Source organism: Camelina sativa, chromosome 12 (assembly GCF_000633955.1).
Source record: "Camelina sativa cultivar DH55 chromosome 12, Cs, whole genome shotgun sequence".
NCBI classification, from domain to species: domain Eukaryota; kingdom Viridiplantae; phylum Streptophyta; class Magnoliopsida; order Brassicales; family Brassicaceae; genus Camelina; species Camelina sativa.
This window is the reverse complement of record NC_025696.1, coordinates 9,133,150-9,152,997: the sequence shown is the minus strand read 5'-3', so window position 1 is coordinate 9,152,997 and position 19,848 is coordinate 9,133,150. Positions and strand designations below refer to the sequence as shown.

General features: G+C 36.7%; 6 protein-coding genes across 8 annotated transcripts in view; 2 read left to right on the top strand and 4 right to left on the bottom strand.

Annotated features, from left to right (window-relative positions):
- Nucleotides 932-2,483, bottom strand: LOC104731042 (thaumatin-like protein 1b). Of its 2 annotated transcripts, none has more exons than XM_010450296.1 (3): nucleotides 2,341-2,483; nucleotides 1,546-2,254; nucleotides 932-1,195 (listed from the first exon to the last, which is right to left on the bottom strand). In XM_010450296.1, exons 1-3 carry the CDS (start codon nucleotides 2,411-2,413, stop codon nucleotides 1,012-1,014), a joined length of 966 nt encoding a protein of 321 aa, XP_010448598.1. In that variant the 5' UTR covers nucleotides 2,414-2,483; the 3' UTR covers nucleotides 932-1,011. The 2 variants fall into 2 exon arrangements, with proteins under 2 accessions (XP_010448598.1, XP_010448599.1); XM_010450297.1 differs by having other exon boundaries at nucleotides 1,546-2,239.
- LOC104731040 (endoplasmin homolog) lies at nucleotides 2,950-7,179 on the bottom strand. Its single transcript, XM_010450295.2, has 15 exons — nucleotides 7,039-7,179; nucleotides 6,794-6,911; nucleotides 6,555-6,708; nucleotides 6,371-6,451; nucleotides 6,074-6,185; nucleotides 5,858-5,984; nucleotides 5,622-5,760; nucleotides 5,335-5,449; nucleotides 5,042-5,235; nucleotides 4,738-4,953; nucleotides 4,489-4,654; nucleotides 4,236-4,377; nucleotides 4,005-4,155; nucleotides 3,521-3,925; nucleotides 2,950-3,416 (listed from the first exon to the last, which is right to left on the bottom strand). The coding sequence occupies exons 1-15, from the start codon at nucleotides 7,103-7,105 to the stop codon at nucleotides 3,132-3,134; spliced, it is 2,472 nt and encodes an 823-aa protein (XP_010448597.1). The 5' UTR covers nucleotides 7,106-7,179; the 3' UTR covers nucleotides 2,950-3,131.
- LOC104731039 lies at nucleotides 9,195-13,537 on the bottom strand. Its single transcript, XM_010450294.1, has 2 exons — nucleotides 13,253-13,537; nucleotides 9,195-12,599 (listed from the first exon to the last, which is right to left on the bottom strand). Exon 2 carries the CDS (start codon nucleotides 12,516-12,518, stop codon nucleotides 9,492-9,494), a length of 3,027 nt encoding a protein of 1,008 aa, XP_010448596.1. The 5' UTR covers nucleotides 12,519-12,599; nucleotides 13,253-13,537; the 3' UTR covers nucleotides 9,195-9,491.
- LOC104731038 (E3 ubiquitin-protein ligase SP1-like) lies at nucleotides 16,150-16,869 on the bottom strand. The gene is made up of 3 exons (XM_010450293.1): nucleotides 16,795-16,869; nucleotides 16,639-16,708; nucleotides 16,150-16,517 (listed from the first exon to the last, which is right to left on the bottom strand). Exons 1-3 carry the CDS (start codon nucleotides 16,867-16,869, stop codon nucleotides 16,150-16,152), a joined length of 513 nt encoding a protein of 170 aa, XP_010448595.1.
- Nucleotides 17,461-18,454, top strand: LOC104731037 (F-box protein GID2-like). The gene has a single exon (XM_010450292.2). The coding sequence runs from the start codon at nucleotides 17,701-17,703 to the stop codon at nucleotides 18,139-18,141; it is 441 nt and encodes a 146-aa protein (XP_010448594.1). The 5' UTR covers nucleotides 17,461-17,700; the 3' UTR covers nucleotides 18,142-18,454.
- LOC104731036 (3-oxo-Delta(4,5)-steroid 5-beta-reductase) overlaps nucleotides 19,045-19,848 on the top strand; it is a 4,587-nt gene continuing 3,783 nt past the window's right edge. Inside the window, exons 1-2 of one of the 2 annotated variants that reach the window (XM_019233299.1) lie at nucleotides 19,045-19,186; nucleotides 19,298-19,770. In XM_019233299.1, the coding sequence (XP_019088844.1) occupies nucleotides 19,148-19,186; nucleotides 19,298-19,770 (512 nt within the window). In that variant the 5' untranslated portion in view covers nucleotides 19,045-19,147. 2 annotated transcript variants of the gene reach the window in all.

Here is a 19,848-nt window from a genome sequence, read left to right as displayed (position 1 = left end):
TAAACTTTAAAGATTGAAGAACAAAACGTGAGATGAATAAATAATGAAGGGGCTCTTACAATATGCTTAGGTCCAAACAAGTAATATACTCTAAATTTTCTAAAAACAAACTATTAGATAAATGACCAAACTTTTGGGTTGGTAGTTGGTGCTAGAGTCATCGTTATGTCAACAAATACATATATTTTGAGTAGCATCAATTTCTTTTGAGTAGGACTTTACGTACCGTCTCCAATACACAACAAACGTTAATTTACCTAAGTTCAGGTGGAATTTAATTTCTTCCATACATGTGTGAAACACAAGGATTTAGCCTACTTTACTTAATATCAAAGTCTCTTTCATCTGATATTTCTCACAAGACCGGACCCAATAAAGACAATTGTCTAGCTCTAAGTATGTAGGACTAAGTGCAAACATCAGAGTATAAAGACAACATAATCATCAAGAAGATGAATCCGATAGATCTTTAGCTGATCTCATATCAGAATCATCTGATAACTCTGTCTACTTTTTCCTACGTCTTACTTCATCCTTTAGGAAAGTCTCTATAGATGTTGTATTTTTTGCCTTATCATGATCTTTTCATATTTTCCCTCCTTTGTTTCTGTTATCTTTTTGTCCTCCTTTTGTTCTTTTTTGTTTTCTCCCTTTTTTACATTTCAAGTTTTTGCATTTCTCGTCATCTCTCCATCGATGTAAATTCTTATCGGACACATCATCCATCATCAAAGCAAAACATAAAACAATACTATATATCTATAAATATACACGAGTCCTTTTCAATTAGTAGTATTTTATTATGTTGGTACGTTGCTAATGTGCGACTTATCATCACACGTCTACCTTAAAGTGTCATCTCGTATTCATTACATTTGCTACGGTTTTGCATGGAATTTAATTTAGGCTATAATTAACCGAAATAAATTTGGTTAAATTAAATTTTATAATCACAAAACATATAAATGTAATAGGATATAGAATATGCACCCGTAAGTGAGAAATTCGTTTTCAAAATTTCCGAAAAAGAAGAAGAAGAAAAATAGTAAAGATGAGTAAATATTGGGAAGACTGAAGAACATTTGAGGAATCAGAGGTGAAAACATCGGACAACCACGTCGACAATGGCGACGGTGAGGGTGAGCTTTCTCCCAATCCACCGCCCTCTCTCCACCCATTCGCTGCTGACTTTTGGCTGTAAACAACACATTCCAACTTTAATCAGAATAATTAATAGTTAATTTCTTTGATTCTTAGATAAAATACAGGACTAAACTATATTATGGTTTCTTTGTTACATAATGGTAGGCCAATTATTGTACGTGTTATAACAACCTTTTTGTTTTCCTTTTCGTTGATGGGATGACTATTATGTACTCCTTTATTACGTGTAAAAAGAGAAAGAATCAACCTCTTTTTTTTAGCCTGGCTCAAGCCAATCACATTACTTTGCTAGCTAAGCTCGTCGTGTGTGCATGACCAAAATAAAAGCAAGTGGGATAAAAAATAAACGAAAACAAAAACATAAAAATATAGTTAACCTACCTAGGCAAGGAAGGGCAAAGAGTGATGGTATAGTCAGCATCAGTACATGTGAACGTACTCGTAGCGTCGTCGAACGCGTAGCTGTAAGATCTTGGACACGCCGATTTGAATATCTCTGAGTACATGGATGGTTTACACTCGGTTGGTGATGCGTACGCGCCACTACAACAATACTCTGGACTACCAAAAGCTTCGCACGCGCTCTTGCATGCTGACCCGGATCCGAACCGGAGCTCCGTTGGACATTTTTGGTTTAGATCCGTTACGCATCCCGTTGTTAAGCAAGTACCTTCTGACCCGCCATTTGCTTCCACTAACATGGGAACGTTGTAACCGTCCACAAGGCTCACGTCGTAGAAGTCTTGTTTACGGGCAGGATCTGCTGGACCTGACCCGATTGTGAACTCGGCGAGTGTAGCGGGAGGTTTGGCTCCCGCGCCGTTACACTCTACCTGGTTAGAGCCACAGTCTCCGGTTAAGCACGTGCCTTGGCCTGTATCAGAGTCGAAGTTGCAACCGGTTCGTGCCCAAACCCGACCTGACCAGCTAGCTGGAGCTTGGAACGAACGTGAACCACCGGAGGCTAGCTCAAAACCGGTGGTGCCTATGTCGCCACTTCCGGAGTTGGACAAAATTCCCGGCCAGACGGTGAAGCTACATCGATTTACGATGGTGATAGTAGCACCATCACTTCCTACCAAATGCAATGCTTTAATAATAAGTTAATATTAACATTTCTCTATAGAAATATTCATATACATATATGAAATTGTAAGAGATATGAATATTGCGTACCATGGAAGAAGAGGAAGCTAAGGATGATGTAATAGAAGAATGAGACAGGAGAATGAAGAACTGTTATGATCATCACTATTTTTTTTTCTCTTTCTCTTTTCAAAAGAAAAAAAGTATTTTGGTGGAGAAATCAAGTTTGGAATATTCACAAAACGAAAGAGGAAGAGAGAGAAAAAAAAAAAGACTAAGAGATAGAGTTTAAAGAGCATTTACGATGTCATCAGCACCTCTATATATACCTTCTCTTAAGGGTCAAGCTCAAGACTTTTGTGATCTCACAAAAGTATTTTGACCATTTCTTTTTATGATTTTAAAGTGATACAAGATAAAACAATATGTTGAAAAGCAAATTTATCACTAATATATTGATTAAAGTCTTTTTTCCATATAAAATTTGTTGCTTTACAGATTATCTGTTTGAATTTTTTTCAAAAGTCATAAGTTTTCTAAACTAAATTTTGTGGAAAATAACACCCGAGCACTCTAGGTGGCTAATTTAGCCAAGAGAGCAGAGAGCATCTATTTATATGGCTAAAGTCATATTGTTTGAAAATAAGTAACACTCGTATTCAAAATTCGTACTAGATAAACTTGGACTGCAGGATCATATTTATCTTGAAAGACAAAACTTATCGTTGATCTCTCCAAAATGCAGGTAGTGCGTTTACATATATATAATCCATCAAAAACTGCTTAATAAAACACTAATCTTGTGATTTGAGTAAAACGATGTTCTGCTTTAAACTAAGAGAGCAGAGTAAACACAAAAGAGAAAACATCACAAGTGAAATCTACAGCTCGTCCTTGGTGTTCTCTTCTTGTTGCTCAACAGGTTCGGCTTCAATGTTTAGACCACCAGCCAAGTCATCTGATTTCGTCTCAGTAGCCTCAGTGGTCTCTGGTTCCTCTGCTGCCTCGACTTCCTCGTCGGCTACTGCATCAGGGCTGATGCTCAGACTGCTCTTGACTGAGTTGTAAATACGGGCTGCAAAGTCTTTTGGGTCGTTGAGTATGAATCCACTCTCGATCAACGCCGTCTGGTACATGAGTTGTGCTGTTTCTTTCACACTCTCATCCTAAGACAATTCATTATTGGATTTTTTTTTGATCAATTTCTCATCTGATTATAAAATAGAAACAAGGTAACTAAAAATGAATTGAGGGATCTTGTTTCTTGTACCTCTGGGTCGCTAGCAACTCTATCCTTGAGTTCTTTGATGATAGGGTGTCTTGGGTTGATCTCGAGGACTCTCTTTCCGCGCATGTAAGCTTGCTTATTAGCATCTGAGAGAGTTTGGGACTGCATAATTCTCTCCATATTTGCACTCCATCCAAACTTGGATGTTACGACAACACAGGGAGTGTCAGCCAAACGGTTGCTGATTTTGACATCGTCCACGTTCTCGCTTGCGAGATTTCCTTTCCACCACTTGGTTAGCTCCTTGAATGCTTCTTTGAGCTCCTTGGCTTTTGAATCTTTCCCAACCTTCAGTCCTTCTTTTGACACATTCTGGAACTTTTTGTCTTCGTAATCCATCAGGTATTGCATCAAGTATTCATCAACTGGGTCCGTGAAGAAGATGACCTGAGAACACAAATATAAGAACGTGTCTCACGAGTTGGCGATCTACAATAGAAGAATTTAAATCGTATTTGATGCAAACCTCATAGCCCTTCTTGATGAGCCTCTCCAGGAATGGAGATTTCTCGAGTTGTTCCTTGCTGCTTCCGGTAATGTAGAAGACGTCCTTTTGCCCATTTTTCATTCTCTTAATGTACTGATCCAGGGAAGTCAATTTTCCATCGGACTTAGTTCTGAAAACAGCAAACTATAAATCGTTAGCCTGCTGGTGCAATTAACTAGGCAGATTTGTATAAAAAATAACAGAACATACGTCTCAAAACGAAGAAGTTTTGCCAAGCGGTTTCTGTTACCAGCATCCTCAATGATGCCAAGTTTAATCGACTTGCCAAACTCATTCCAGAATTTGGTGTATTGACCCTTCTTCTCATCGTTCTCACCAGACTTCTCCACATCTGTGTACCAACAATTCAATAAGTTTAGACCATATTTCAGAAATATGAAACTATCACGTAATAAAAAGATGTGGAACAGTCAAAGTCCAAGAAGATTGTTTTATGGAATACCTTTTTTGTCATCATCATGGATCTCATCAGGGTCTTCTTTAGCAAGCTTGCGGATCATATCAAGTGCCTTTCGGATAAGCTTCTTCTTAATTGTCTTTAAGCTGCTGTGTTGTTGAAGCATTTCTCGTGATACATTTAGAGGTAATGTGTCAGAGTCAACGAGACCCTGCAGAAATAACTCACATTAGGAATTTAGCCCTTGAATATTTGCATTGAAGGAACCCCTTAATTTGCTTTCCAATTAATTACCTTCAAGAAACTCAAATATTTAGGCAAAAGCTCATCAAACTCATCAGAGATGAAGACCCTCCTGACATAGAGCTTCAAATTTGCCTTGTTGCTGTTGTAGTAGCTCTCGTACAAATCATGGGGAGCTTTAGGAGGAACATACAACACAGCCTTGAATTCAACATCACCTTCAGCATTAAAGTGACTCCAAGCCATTGGCTTCTCGTCAGTAAAATCCTGTATAGCAACTGGGGTCAGGAAAATCCACACGAAAATTTTACACCTAGTGTGTAACAAGTATAATTTTTTCACGCATGATTTTCACCTTTGAGAGAGAGTGGTAGAATTTAGTGTACTCTTCCTCCGTCACTTCCTTTGGACTTCTCAGCCATATAGCCTTAACATCATTCAGAAGCTCCCATTCATAAACTGTTTCTTTAGCCTTCTTTGTTTTCTGCTTTTTCTCACCGTCTTCATCCTCAGCATCTTCTTCCTTTTCTTCCTCGGTAGAGGTGGTTTCTGAAGTAAAGTACCATTAACAAAAATCAGGGCCGCCTGAATTGGAAAAAAGGACACTGCAGCAGACAAATTATAATGTGATGTTTCATTATTACTCACCAGTTTCCTCATCATTTGATTCATCTTCCTCAACTGGGACCTCGGTTTCAACCTCTTTGCTAGCCCAGAGGGAGATAGGGAAGTTGATGAATTCAGAATATCTCTTCACCAAATCCTGTAGTAGACAACAATGATCATAAGCAACCACAATGACACAATACACAGTGATAAGCAGTGCACCCATAATCATAATTATGTTGAACACCTCGGAAGAGTTTGCATTGGGTAACTTTGGTTTGCAAATTGTAACAAAGGAGGGATTACTTGTTTATCAAAATATTACTCACCTTAAGTTTACTTTCTTCTAGGTACTCGCCAGCTTCATCCCTAAGATGTAATCTAATTTCGGTTCCACGTCCAAGAGGTTCATTCCATGTATCCTCAGAAACAGCAAATTTACCGTCAGCCTTTGATTCCCATACATACCTGATAATGGAAAAGAAATTATCAGAAAAGCTTTTCGCATGATTTTGCATGCATACAAGTATTTTTCCAAACAGAACCCTAGCCAAAACCAACTTACTGGTTGTCATCATTGTGCTTGCTAATGACTTCAATGTAGTCAGCAACAAGATAGGCAGAGTAAAATCCAACTCCAAATTGTCCAATAAGGTTCAAATCCCCGCTTGATTGCATTTTCTCAACAAAAGCTGCAAAAAAAGGCAAGATCTTGAATACATAGAATTTGATTGATCCGAGCTATTATGCAGGAAAACGTATCACCACATAAGCAACATACCTGATGTTCCAGATTTTGCTATGGTACCAAGGTTCTTGATTAAATCTTCCTTGGTCATACCAATACCCCGGTCCCGAATAGAAAGAATCTTCTTGGCTTTGTCTAGCTTAATCTGCATATCATTGCATACTTATAGAGCTTAAAAAGAGAAAAAGAGCTTGCACTAAACACAACTTAACCAAACGATAACAGAGGAAAATTAATTTCCAATATTCTCAAAGTTCAAAGCACAAATCAAATTCTTCATACCATAAGAAGCTGAAAACAAACAAATAAAGTTGTAGGCTTGTAGCTAACCTGGATCTCAAGCTTAGCAGTGTCACCTTCACCCAAAACATCTTTGTCAGTGAGTGCAAGGAATCTAATTTTATCCAGAGCCTGAAAAAAAAATTACCATCACAAACACTTATTAGTTCCCCTTATATAATAACGACCTATCCAAAAAAAAGCACAAAAACCATGTAGACGCAAGCTAGCTTACATCAGAAGCATTGGAGATCAACTCTCTCAAGAAAATGTCCTTGTTACTGTATAGAGAGTTGATAATAATGTCCATAAGCCTAGAAACCTCAGCCTGGAACTCAAACTTCTCCGCGCTACTGCGAAGTGTCTTCTTTGAAATCGACTCAGACTCTCTAATCAAATCAAACGAATTCGAATTAGGCGTGATTTATTTAAGCAAATTGAAAACGAAACTCTTCTCACCGTAAAAACACTAACCTATGAACTACATCGGAATCCGTCGATAAACCGCCGTGACCACCAATTGGTTCCTCCACCTTGGGTGGATCTGTAACCTCATCTGAACTATCTTCCGCATTCGCGTGTAGCTTTCTTCCTATCAGACATACCATAGAAACCTCATCACCATTAGCAAATAGAGATCCCAAGCAAAAACTTATCTCTATACTCAAATCAAGCAAATCTACACTACACCAAGAACAAATTGCGTAAGATCGTGTTACCTTGATCTGGAAGAAGAAAGAGAAGCGAGAAAAGGAACAAAACGGACACAAGCGTCCTCTTCCTCATTGTTAGATTAGATCGTAGAGCTTCCTCCGTTCTCTGCTCACTCCTTTGCTTTCGGGTTATAAGTGATGATTCAGCTTGAGAGATCCGTATATAGGAAATGATTCAGTAGATGTGTGTACTGTTTAATTGCGTACACTTTTGGTTTCTCGTGAGTGGTGAGCTTCGTCATGATTTAACAACGTGGCAGATCTAACGGCTATTATGTTGAGATCGCCACGTGGTTGTTTTGTATTGGAGCAAGCGTTTTAACTTGACGTGGAGCGACGTGGATTCCGGGTTGTAGCGTGGACGGACGACTTGAATAATCAAAGTAGTCTTCTTTATTTTCATATTTTGAGATCATTTTTATATGAATGGAACAAATCTATATTTATAAAAAAAAGATTATTATAATAAGAATATAACAAAAAATAATAGGAAAGATATGTGTGAAAATTAAAATATAATGCCTTAAAACCCCCTTTTTTTAAGAAAACCATTTAGAATTTTGTAATAGATAAACCAATATTGAGTACTTGTGACTCTTAGATAATATATGAGTTGATGCAAACAATTAACAAAAAATGATATGAGTAAAACATGTATGACCATTATATTTCACCAAAAAAGTATCTTTAATATTATGCACATGCAAAACATCTTTTGCAAAACAAATTATTTGGTATATACTTCAATGGATAATCTAATACTATGATACAAAGAGATGAGTATAATCTAATACGCATTTTCCCTCCCTAGAAAGAAAATCAATGGATAATTCTTATAAAGAGATTGTTTCAATGGATTAGGATTATATCTTCAGAAAGTATTAGGCCATAAATAAATATTCAGAAAGTATTAGGGCATAGTAAGTATTTTCATTGTTGTTTTTTATTTCTATAGTAAGTACTTTCATTGTTGTGTTTTATTTAGTATTTATAGGTGTATAGTTCTCTAATTAGTTTTCAAATTTTCAAGATTGGAAGGATCTCTTTACTAGTCTAGAGGTCTCGGTTGGGTCTCTTAATTTCGATGGTGATGATGATGAAGAAAGTATACTTGTTTGCACTTCCATTGGTCGATTATTTATAATCTCTCTTCACATCGAAATTAGTGAAGTATAGATTTATTCTTTACTCTTTCACTTCATTTGGTCGATTTATTATATATTAAACATTATAATATAATTTATTATATATTTTTTTAACCGATATATTAAATGGTTAATTATGTCTATGAGTTTCTAAGTTTTGTGAACCGTGAAGACGCTCCATGGATAATGGAAGACTATTTTCTTATGAAAAAATCATGTTTGAGTCGTTTGATTGTTATGATACATTTGGTTCATATCAGTCAGTTTTAACTCAAATAATTGCATGTTGGTATTTTCGAATTGCATGTTGGTTTTTTCTCTTGTTTTTGATATTTCTTTGTTTTATCATCAATTTTGGTTCTAATTAAATTTTGGTTTTGTACAACCAACATGAGTTATCAATTTAGGAGGGAAAATGGATTAGATTTAACTCAAACAAAATTTTTGTACAGATAATGAAATCAATTTAGGGAGGAAAAATGCATATTAAATTAATCTAATCCATTTTCCATTTGCGTATGAATGTCTGGCTTTTCTAGAAATTAGAGAATAACATCACAACGAAATGAGATTGCTGCAAGAAAATCAATAGATTAATCTATTCCATTTTCCCTCCCAAAGAAAATCAATGGATAATCGCCGGAAAGAGATTGCTTCAATGGATAATCTAATACTATGATATGAAATCAATTTAGGGAGGGAAAAGAAAGTCAACCTCCAATATTCCAATCCATAATGCCTAATAGGACCGTGACAACACTTTCTCTCACTCTCTTTGTCCCATTTGACATTGTTGCTTTCTTAAAGCAAACTTTGATGTTTCAAGAGTCAAGACTTAGGTTTGTCCACACTTATATGTACCCGTTTCATGTTGCATCAACAAGACTGTTTCATGTTGCATCAACAAGACTCTACTGAAGGAGTGAGATTTCGTTACCATTTGTGTATGAATGTCTGGCTTTTCCAGAAATTAGAGAATAACATCACAACGAAATGAACAAAGAAACGAACACTTGATAAAAGAGAAAACCAATTAATCAAACCACTAGAAGCGTTGCTCTGTATCTTATAACTATATATTTATTTATGGAGAAAAACCCAACAAGGTTAAAAAGAAGCTTGACATATACCAATGTTTGAACTAATCCTCCTATATGTTATGAAATAAAATAAAAAACTGAAGAAAAGGGAAAACTGAAGGGAAAAAAAAAAGAGAAAAGTTCAGCGAGACAATTTATAAGTTACCTTAACACTTGTCATCCTTTGATCAATCAATCAATCCATCAACCTATCTCCACCATTTGTGTATATCACTCACCTCCATGGAGGGAACTCCCAACGTGTCTCTGGCTCTTTTCGCTTCCCACCAATGCTAATAGATGAACTCGTCGAGGGCTCTACATTTGCTCCTGAATGCTCTCCCATAGCCCCGGTTTGTGACGGCGATAGAAACTGCCTCAAGCTTAACGACTCTCTGTTACCTATCTCAAGTCCAAACCCAGAGCTCTGATCAAAGTTTGGCCGCACTGACCCATTCATACTAGGTGATCCACCTGCCAAGCTCATGAACATGTGTTGTTGAGGGAATGGTGGCTGCACATATGGGGTCGATCCCATTATTTGCGGCATCATCACTGGCGTACCTCTTGAGTCCACCATGTACGGAATAGCAGTTCCAGGAACGTACATGGGCGATGATGACATTGACAAACCAGGAGGACCACTCAATCCGTTGTAGCCATAAATAGGGGATGGAGAAAAGGAGACACCAGGGGAAAAACCCAAAGAGTTTCCCGGCCTTCCCATGTATAATCCTCCTGTGGGCTCGATGGACTTACCATTGGACAAGAACGAAGCCATCTGGGATACTGAATCTTTTCTCTCAACATCTACTTTTGTACCTAAGATAGAAATACCCGGTTCTTCCAACTTGTGTCCTCCATAGGGAGCTGTATTCCATGGGTTACGCCCATGGTATGGACCCTGATCACGTGAATCGCTGAAAAACTGTGGCCTGTCATTCAAATCAAAGTTAACTTCCTTGCCTGATTGCTGAGCAACTGACGATGAGGAGACAGGTGATGCACTTTGCTGACCATTGTGACTTAGAAACAATCTTGTTTCCATCTTCGACTCAGATGGTGGAGGCATATCATCGTCCTCGTTCATACTATTCAAATCCAGGTTGAACCTGCTTGATCCCCGGAGATTAGCTTCATGTGAAGACTCTCCACACCTAGAGTTTAATGAAGAGAAAGGAAACTGATTCCAGGGAGTTAGACCTTCAACTTGATCATCACCTAACTCAGCCACATTCAGATCGATACCACGGCAAATCATCTGCTTTTCTCTTAAATCCCCACTAGGAACTTCTTTATGAGGTAACGCTGGGTGAAATACACTAGTAGCAGCTGATCCTTTCCCGCTAAGAGATCTTTCCAAATGCAACGGTGCTGCTGCAGGCATTCCAGAAGATGAGACAGAATGTGAAACAGACATAGGAGTAGCCGTGGTAGATATGGAGGACATAATGACATCTGTTTCATCAGGACAAATGTCTTGATTAAGATCAAAGCCACATGGGCTTTTCTCTCTGCCTACCTCAGATTTAGCAGCTGCTGCTAGGCGGCTTTCTTCAACATCATCACTGTTCATCATCCCACTTTCAGGTATATCATTCTTCTCATCCATTACATCGTCATCTCCAACACGAGGTTCCTCAGAGGAATGGTTTTCACCCACTGATAATCCCTTAGATGGAGAACCTGTATGTACATCATCATCCCGGGACTCTTGCGAACCAGACTGCCCACTTTCATCAGATAGTTCTTCTGAAGAACTGTGAGAAGGTTCTCCAGAGTCCACTTCTCTTGCAACTTCCTGTGCGACTTTGGTAGCGACCTCCAAGGCATCCAAAATACCAAGATCAATATCAGTAGTTGTTTTGTCAATTGCTCCAAGGCGCTGGGATATGGTCATTGATCTAGAAGAGTTGCGTTTTTTTCTCCGCTTTGCTCTCCTCTTTCTGTCAGAATCGCCCTTATCATCATTTCTTCCTTCATTGTCAGCATGATTGGTTATATTGTCACTCTCAACTTTTCTACTTCTACCATGGCCACCTGATAATCTTGATGAATTGTCTGAATCCTGATTATCCATTATATTATCAGTCAATGAAGGCACCTGTTTGCTATTATGTGCTACACTCACATCGTGTGACCCACAAATCGTCTCAGACGCATTCCTGCTCACCTCATTTGAATCAAGACTACTCTGCAAAAGACTATTTTTCCCCAACTCCATACTGGCAATAATAGAATCAGAAGACACAGCTACATGTCCAGCTGAACTAGATGTCCCTGCTACTGCTTCACCCACATTTTCAAGCAAACGTGCATAGTTTGCAACCTGCTTTTCCTTGGAAATCTCATCACCTAGTGGAGCATTTGATAGGCCTTCAACACTATCACGCTCTGAATAAGGAAGGCTACTGGAACCAGTAGGCATAGTACCAAAAATTGTTGGACCACTTGTCTCCCTCATAGAGCTTTTTTCATTCACAGAAAGTTTTTCTTGAACTTCTTTCATAATATCATCAGTAGAAGAACTGTTGAAAGTTTCAGTCATCGTATTAGAGTCGAACCTTTCCTTTTCGTTCTTCAGTTCCAAACCCTTATCGTGATCTGGGTTGTTTTCTGCTGAGCTTCCTGACAGCAAGGCTTCATCAGCTATTCCAGGACAATGTTTTTCATTATTACTTTGCGTTGAAGAAAGAGTAACAGCAGATTTTTGTCCACTGCTCTCCGTGCTGGCTGCTACAACTCTCATCTCATCTTCATGGATTTTGTTACAGCTTTCAATGTCACGTTCAGAGTGGTCATTAACATCTTTATCCTTCAAGCTACCAAAGAACTTTCTCGCCTTATCTTGAACCCGAGAACTACCATGGTCAACAAGCTTCTTGACAGCAACCCATACCCCAGAAGAAACTAACTTCGAACTGTCTACACCTAGATTTTCAATAGCTTCTAACAAAGCAAGAATTGACTCCTCTATAGATCCGCCAACTGAATCCTTAGCCAACAACTGCGCTTCAGCTAGCCAGCCACTAAAGTAAAGGAGTCCATCTAAATTTACAAAAACATCAAGACATTCTCTGTTCTTTGTAGCTGCAATTGCGCTTCCAACAGCTGTCCACTGTCTAGAAACATCCCCATTATTATTCTTCAAAACTGAATCTTTACTACTACTCTGCAGGACAGACACGAGCTCTTCAACACGAGAAGTGACCGTGAGTCCATCTTTTATTTCTGTTAGGGTAAAGAAATCCTCAAGCGTCATACTGGCTTTACTTATGACAACTCCGAATATATACAACACCGTTACGAGTCAATAAGGTTCTTTCTCCCATTAGACAAGGTCCTGAGATAAGCAAAAACATAACAAGACAAAACTTAAATGACCTTACCCTAATGAGGCAAGTACACAAAACACAATTAAACTATTATGCTGTGCTAACACATTCATGTTTTGTAATTGTGTCCTAATTCATATGCAAGGAATCAGGACAAAACAAAGATAAACTACACTCCATTGTTGAGAATAGGGAAAACATAAAAAAACCTCTGGCATTTGGTAAAAAGTAAGAAATATAAATTCACATCTCCTAGTATCGTACCAAAACAAGTAACTTCAATTTGCAGGACAACTACGGCCTGAACAGTACAGTAAAAGGACAACGGAAAAAAAAATTGTAAATCGCCCAATCTCAGAAACTATAAGAGTACATCTATTTCAAAACACCGCCAATCAAATCCCAGGTCCTGGATCAAAACCCTAAAAAATCAGAATTAAAAACTAGCAAAATTCAAGACATGTTAGAACAATTATATGAGATTAGGGCAATTCATTGAACAAGGTTCCTAAGATCAAATTCAAACAATCGAAATTAAAATTAAAATAATAATACGAAGACAAATGACCAAATAAATGAAGACCAGTAATAAACCCTAGGCGAATTTCACAGTAATTGAATCATTTGTAAAAAGAGAGAGAGGGAGAAACAAAGAACAAACCACGAAGCACGAGGAAGACGAAACCCTAGGTCAAGCGAGTAAGCCGTTCCGACACAATCGATGCGCACTCGCATCTCCCAAATCTCTTTTCCTTGTCCCTCTCTAATATACGTATGTGTGTATATTACTCTTGTCACAATCTTCAAAGCAAGCTCTAAATCTCCGGCAACGATGGTTGGCAGCTCAGAGAGAGAAACCTCGTCGTCTTCTTCTTCCTTCTTGTTAGATGAAAAGGTTTGTCGCGAAAACGAGAGAGAGAAGAAGAAAAGGCTTTTTCTCTCGTTTATTCTTTATTGGTAAATAATATATATTTTAATATTTCAATATTTTTCGAGTTATGCACGTGTGAAGTGTGTGGGGGAGAACCGGTAGGGACTCACGACCCGGCTTATTGTGTACCACCAACTTGTCGAGTCAACAAAGAACCCATTGGTTCCCTACCACAGTTAGTTGTAATTTTTGCGGAAATCTATGGGAATATTTAGTCAGATAAATTGCATGAATATCCTAATTAATTCACTATATATATGGAATTATGGATAATAGAAAGAAAAAAAAATCATATGATTTGATGTAAATATATGATTGAAATAAATAAGTTTTTAACTTTGTCATTTAACTATTTGAGAAATTTTGTTTTTCTTTGACATGTTTGTTTTTTTATAAAAAAATAAATGCTATAACCTTTGTTCTATTTTATAAGATATTTTAGTTAAAAATTCCAATGTTTAAAAAATCAGAATTTTTTTAATATTTTATATAATATATATTAATTAACATTCATTTTGAAAATTTTAACCAATAGATAAAGACTACATAATACAAATAGTCTTAATATATTAGATAAATATAATATGATAATATATATAGGGACAGAGGGAATATTTTTAACACATCCATTTAATTTATTGAAGTAGTCTTTATTTTTAGATTTATTTCAATGTTTATCTTATTATTTAGCATGTAAAATGTTGATATATTTGTTTACAAGAATAACAGTTGTACAAATATTCTTCTTAAAAAAACTCTTTACCTCAAAAACAATATTTTCTATTTTCCAAATACGATCCGTACCTCAAAAAGGTCCAAATGCGCTAGTGTGTACATTGGCATAGAATCATCTTTGTCTTTGTTTTTTTGGTTGTTATAGAATTGCATTGTTAAACTGCACATTGTATGGGTAATTTGGGAGTTAATTTTTTAGAGATTTGCTCGATAACCTACAATTTATTAGAAATAACTAAAAGGGAGATTTGCTACGATAACCGTACAATTTATTAGAAACAACTAAAATAACCTATCAAGATTTTAAAATATTTGTATAACATATTTTTACCGTATTATCCTTGCATATATTACTCATTTTTCTTCTTAACTATCTAAATATTATAAAAATCACACATACAATACTAAATATTCAGAAAATTATTTAAAAACAAAATTTTAAAAAGGAAATAATTGAAAAACAAAAATTAATAAATATAATCATTTAATAAGGGAATCAAATGAAAAAGGAAATATTAAAAAAAAAATCTTCAAAAATCTTTGGTAATTTTTTTGTAGACTTCAAAAATATAATTTAACAGACTTATATGTCTGCATAGTTCTATAAACTTTGGTTAAATCTTCGTATCTTTGGTAGACTTCAAAAATATATTAGTGAGAGTTATAATTACTCTGCAAAGAATCATAGACTTTATGGTAAAGTCTTTGGATTTTCGGTTGACTTCAAAAATATATTAAGCAGATTTATAGTTAGTCTGCAGAGATTCATATACTTCGATAAAGTTTTCGCATTTTTGGTAGACTTCAAAAATATATTAAGCAGACTTATAGCTAGTCTGCGGAATAATCTAGACTTTTGTTAAATTTTCGTATTTTTGGTAGACTTCAATAATATATTAAGCATACTTATAGCTAATCTGCGAAGTTCTATAGACTTTTGGTTAAATCTTCGTATTTTCAGTAGACTTCAAAAATATATTACGCAGACTTATAGATAGTTAGCGGAGTTCTATAGACTTTAGTTAAGTCTTCAAAATATATTAAGCAGACTTATAGTTAGTCTGCAGAGTTATCTAGACGTTTGTTAAGTATTCGTATTTTTGGTAGACTACAAAAATATATTAAGCAGATTTATAGTTAGTCTACGGAGATTCATAGACTTTGGTAAAGTCTCGCATTTTTAATAGGCGTAAAAAAATATTTTAAGCAGACATATAGGTAATCTGCAGAGTTCTAATTATGTTGATTAAGTCTGGTGTATTGTAGCAGAACTCTAATATTAATTTTAGCAGACTTGTTTGGTAGTAGTTTTAAAAGTTTATTAATGAAACACAATTAAAATATATTAATAGTAGTTTCAATCTAAACAAGATCAGAGAATTCTAGAAACATAATTGAAAGATAGGAGTTCAGAATTAGCAATAACTCAGCCCAGAAATTTAATAAACTTGAACAACTAAAACTAATCAAAAAGAGAAAGACGTAAGATCTTATGTTGTGGAGAATGAAGGAAGTCGATTCAACGTTAATTAATTATATTAAGTTTTAAACAATTAATATATTTTTATAAATATTTAGATATTGGAGTTTAATCTTAATAATTTTATGAATCATATATCTTTGCCAATTGAAAGAAAAAGACAAACGACATTTTTGGTATTATGAAAATTATTACATAAAAAATGAGTTAATCTAACAATAAAAATAAAAAGAGGTTAGCACTTAGCGTGGCTAATCATTAATAAAAGTGGATTACCGTGGGTAACTCTCTCTTAATTTTCACTTGTGTCACTGGAAAACTGAAAAGAACACATCATAATAAAACGCAAAGCAAAGGGCGTTTCTTGGAAACATGAGACCGCAAAATGGTGATTAGGAAAAAACAACGGCATTCAAACTTTTTTCAACACTAATCTCTTAGCTTTGCGTATTACCCTCCGGCAAATCGGACACACTTTACTTTCTTCCGACAGGATCTTCTGAGCACAGCCGCGACAAGTGGCAGAGTGACCGCACGGTACGAAGAAACAGTTTCTCCGTTCCTCGAAACATATGACACACAATGTCGAGTAGTCCACATTATCGTCAGACGAGCTAAACGACGCATTTTCTACATCTCCTTTCCCCGTAACCTCCGACGGCGTCCAAATGGGGACTTCTTCTTCTACTGCCACCACTGGTAGACTCTCCATGCCATTATCCTCCATGTCACACTCGCTCAGGAATTTCAATATCAAAAATACAATCGTCATTATAGTCCCTAAGAAACAATAACAAATGTAAAAATTAGCTCTACATTGAAATAGCAGTATATGTTATATAACTTTTTTTAATTGTCAAGTATATATATATAACTATGGGAGATACTATATGTATCGTACCCAAAACTGTAATATAAATCAGCACTCTATCTGTAAATGATAGCTCCAAGTACCATCGAGCGACCTCATCCTGCAATATACAAGATACTTGTATAAATCAATCCATGGTTTCGTCAGTTTTGATAGAAAATGTGATTAGTAAGGGGTGGTACTCACGTGATCGGATGCTGTCGTGATGGAATTTGAAATATGTAGAAGCTGCAGACATTTTGTGATAGTTGCATCAAACATCTTCGAGAAATAAAAATGACCCACTGAAGATGGAAATGATATGTTTTCATATATCTGAAAGTTATATTGGATTTTTTCTTGTTTGATGGATAGAAAGCATTAAAAAAAATGAATTCTTGATTAATTCCAAGCAGTGTCATAAATCTGACAGTGTATATATAGTAGATTGTGTCAAAGTTAGACTCGTCGTGCAATCCATATATTCTTAATTTGATCAGATAAAGAGGGAAAATACAAGTTGCTAACACCCAAAAAATAGAAGATAACTCCAAACTATGATTTTAATACCTATTTTTAGAAGACAAAAAAAAAAAAAAAGAATTCAAGTGGGAAAATGAAAAGGTCCCCAAATGATTCACTCTGTTTAGTCCGAAACGACGGATTCATTAATTTGAAAATTACGTGATGCTAAATTGCAAAAATAAGAATAGAAAATGGATCATCCTTTCATTTGTATAGTTTGGCTTATCTAATCATTGACACATAATCATCCCTAACAGGTCTCTTCTGGCACAATCATTAGATAAATGAAATTTTTAGATGATAACTCTATTTAATGGAGTAGTAGTTAAAAGAGTGAAGAGAAAGAACAAAAAAACATTTACGAACGAACACACCAAAAGACTCCAAAACAGCTATGAGGGGTAAAATCGTCATTTGACTTAAAAAGCAATTTTTAATCTTCTTTGTCGTCTTCGAAAATACTCAAAGAGCATCTGAGAAAACCCAATCTCTCTCATCTTCTCCAATTCGATACTTTATTTCTTTTTTCATCTCTCCTCTCAAACAAACTCAATCAAACAAGTTTCGATCTGCTTAATCAAAGTCGACATGAAGCGCTCTGCTACCAATGATGCTCAGAACGAGAAAGACAAGAAGATGAAGAGTACAACAACAGAGGAAGAAGAACAAGGCTCAGAAATCGGATTCTCGAATTTAGACGAGAATCTAGTGTACGAGGTGTTGAAGCACGTAGACGCGAGAACCTTGGCTTTGTCTTCTTGCGTGAGCAAGATCTGGCACAAGACTGCACAGGACGAGCGCCTTTGGGAGCTGATCTGTACGCGTCACTGGGCTAACATGGGCTGCGGTCAGAACCAGCTGAGGTTTGTGGTCTTGGCTCTCGGTGGTTTCAGAAGACTCCACTCGCGTTACCTTTGGCCACTATCTAGTCCTAATCCCCGTGCTAGAGTCGGTAAGGATGAGCTCAAACTCTCCCTTTCTCTTCTCTCCATTCAATACTACGAGAAGATGAGTTTTACTAAGAGATGAAATCTCTCTCCCAAACTCTAATTAGGGTTCGGTTTCATCTCATGTGTATTTGGAGTTTGGTTAGAAATTGATAAGGGATGTGTGATGTGATGCGATGCTCAAAGCTGGCAAGAATATTGTTTTATCCATAAGCCAGACTGTCAGAAACTGTTATGTTCTGTAATAATAGAGGATGATGTTTGATGAGTTTAATACTTTAATCGGATCTGTTTAAGTAGACTAATAGTATCATATATATGATTCGATTTTGTTTTAATGGTTCTGTCGTGAGTCCATAGTTGGACAATGGTTTGTAATAAAAATCGATTCAGGACAGACATGCCAAACTAATTCTGTAGTAAACCAAACATTCAACACTTAACGCAAAACCGGATACGATGTCAATCTATGTAATGTTGCTCTCTTTTTCGCAATTACTTGCGATGATAAGCATTATAGATTCGTCTGTTTATGTGAATTTGAGTGAAATCTAGGCATCAACACCATCATCGTGTAACCACCATCCTATCCATCATCCTTATTCAAAGCAAAAATCATTATTATGGCTGCAACCACTTTTGTCATTTTCTTATTTGATTGATCTTGCATTCTTGCTGTTAAGAAAGATGAAATACAACTATACAAGAGTCAACAAAAATAATTATTTTTACTGCATAAAGTAACTTAAAAAGCTTATGTTGATCTTCCAACATCTTTGTTATAAAAATGATGGCTATATTATAGTACTTTTTGTGCTAGGTGTGTTATATGAAGTTTGTAAACAAACTCGACTAGAATTACATAGAACCATAAACCAGTTTTTATGTCGGCATACTATTAATAACCAAAGTTAATATTTCGTGATTTTGTAAGATGATGACGGGTTTAGCTAAACAAGATTTGTTTCCCTTTATAAAATGACAATAACTCAAAAAGAGACAACCCCACACGGCTCTCTTAGCCACGACCATAACTCAAAACACAAACACATCTTAGCGTTTTTTCTAAAATCTGAAAAATCGAGAAAATGAGTTGGTGGTGGGCTGGTGCCATCGGAGCTGCCAAGGTAAAAAAAATTCAACTCAATCCATGAATCATCATATGATCATCCCGATCTTCATCTTCGAGTCACTGATTATTAGAAAAATCTGATCTTTTTTCTTTTGTGTTCTCGCAGAAGAAACTCGACGACGATGAGCCAACGCAAAGCTACGAAAGCGTTGCTCTCATCATCGGCGTCACAGGAATCGTCGGAAACAGCTTGGCTGAGATCCTCCCTCTTTCCGACACACCCGGCGGTCCTTGGAAAGTCTACGGCGTCGCTCGCCGTCCTCGCCCCAGCTGGAACGCCGATCACCCGATCGATTACATCCAGTGCGATGTCTCCAACGCCGACGACGCAAGATCCAAGCTTTCACCTTTAACAGACGTCACACACGTCTTCTACGTCACCTGGACCAACCGCGAATCCGAGACCGAGAACTGCGAAGCTAACGGCTCAATGCTCCGCAACGTCCTCCGAGCGGTTGTCCCACACGCGCCTAATCTCCGTCACGTTTGTCTCCAGACGGGGACGAAGCACTACCTCGGACCTTTCACCAACGTCGACGGACCTCACCACGATCCGCCGTTTACAGAGGATATGCCGAGATTGCAGATCCAGAATTTTTACTACACTCAAGAGGATGTTCTGTTCGAAGAGATCAAGAAGAAGGAAGGTGTTACTTG

Coding starts and splice junctions, on each gene's coding strand:
- LOC104731042 (XM_010450296.1), bottom strand. CDS start 2,413: ATGATCATAACAGTTCTTCATTCTCCTGTCTCATTCTTCTATTACATC. Junction 2,255..2,340: donor TAGCTTCCTCTTCTTCCATG/GTACGCAATATT, acceptor TTATTATTAAAG/CATTGCATTTGGTAGGAAGT. Junction 1,196..1,545: donor CTTTGCCCTTCCTTGCCTAG/GTAGGTTAACTA, acceptor TGTTGTTTACAG/CCAAAAGTCAGCAGCGAATG.
- LOC104731040 (XM_010450295.2), bottom strand. CDS start 7,105: ATGAGGAAGAGGACGCTTGTGTCCGTTTTGTTCCTTTTCTCGCTTCTC. Junction 4,378..4,488: donor CCATGATGATGACAAAAAAG/GTATTCCATAAA, acceptor GTTGGTACACAG/ATGTGGAGAAGTCTGGTGAG. Junction 3,417..3,520: donor GAGTTGCTAGCGACCCAGAG/GTACAAGAAACA, acceptor GAATTGTCTTAG/GATGAGAGTGTGAAAGAAAC.
- LOC104731039 (XM_010450294.1), bottom strand. CDS start 12,518: ATGACGCTTGAGGATTTCTTTACCCTAACAGAAATAAAAGATGGACTC.
- LOC104731038 (XM_010450293.1), bottom strand. CDS start 16,869: ATGTTTGATGCAACTATCACAAAATGTCTGCAGCTTCTACATATTTCA. Junction 16,709..16,794: donor TCACGACAGCATCCGATCAC/GTGAGTACCACC, acceptor TGTATATTGCAG/GATGAGGTCGCTCGATGGTA. Junction 16,518..16,638: donor GATTTATATTACAGTTTTGG/GTACGATACATA, acceptor ATTGTTTCTTAG/GGACTATAATGACGATTGTA.
- LOC104731037 (XM_010450292.2), top strand. CDS start 17,701: ATGAAGCGCTCTGCTACCAATGATGCTCAGAACGAGAAAGACAAGAAG.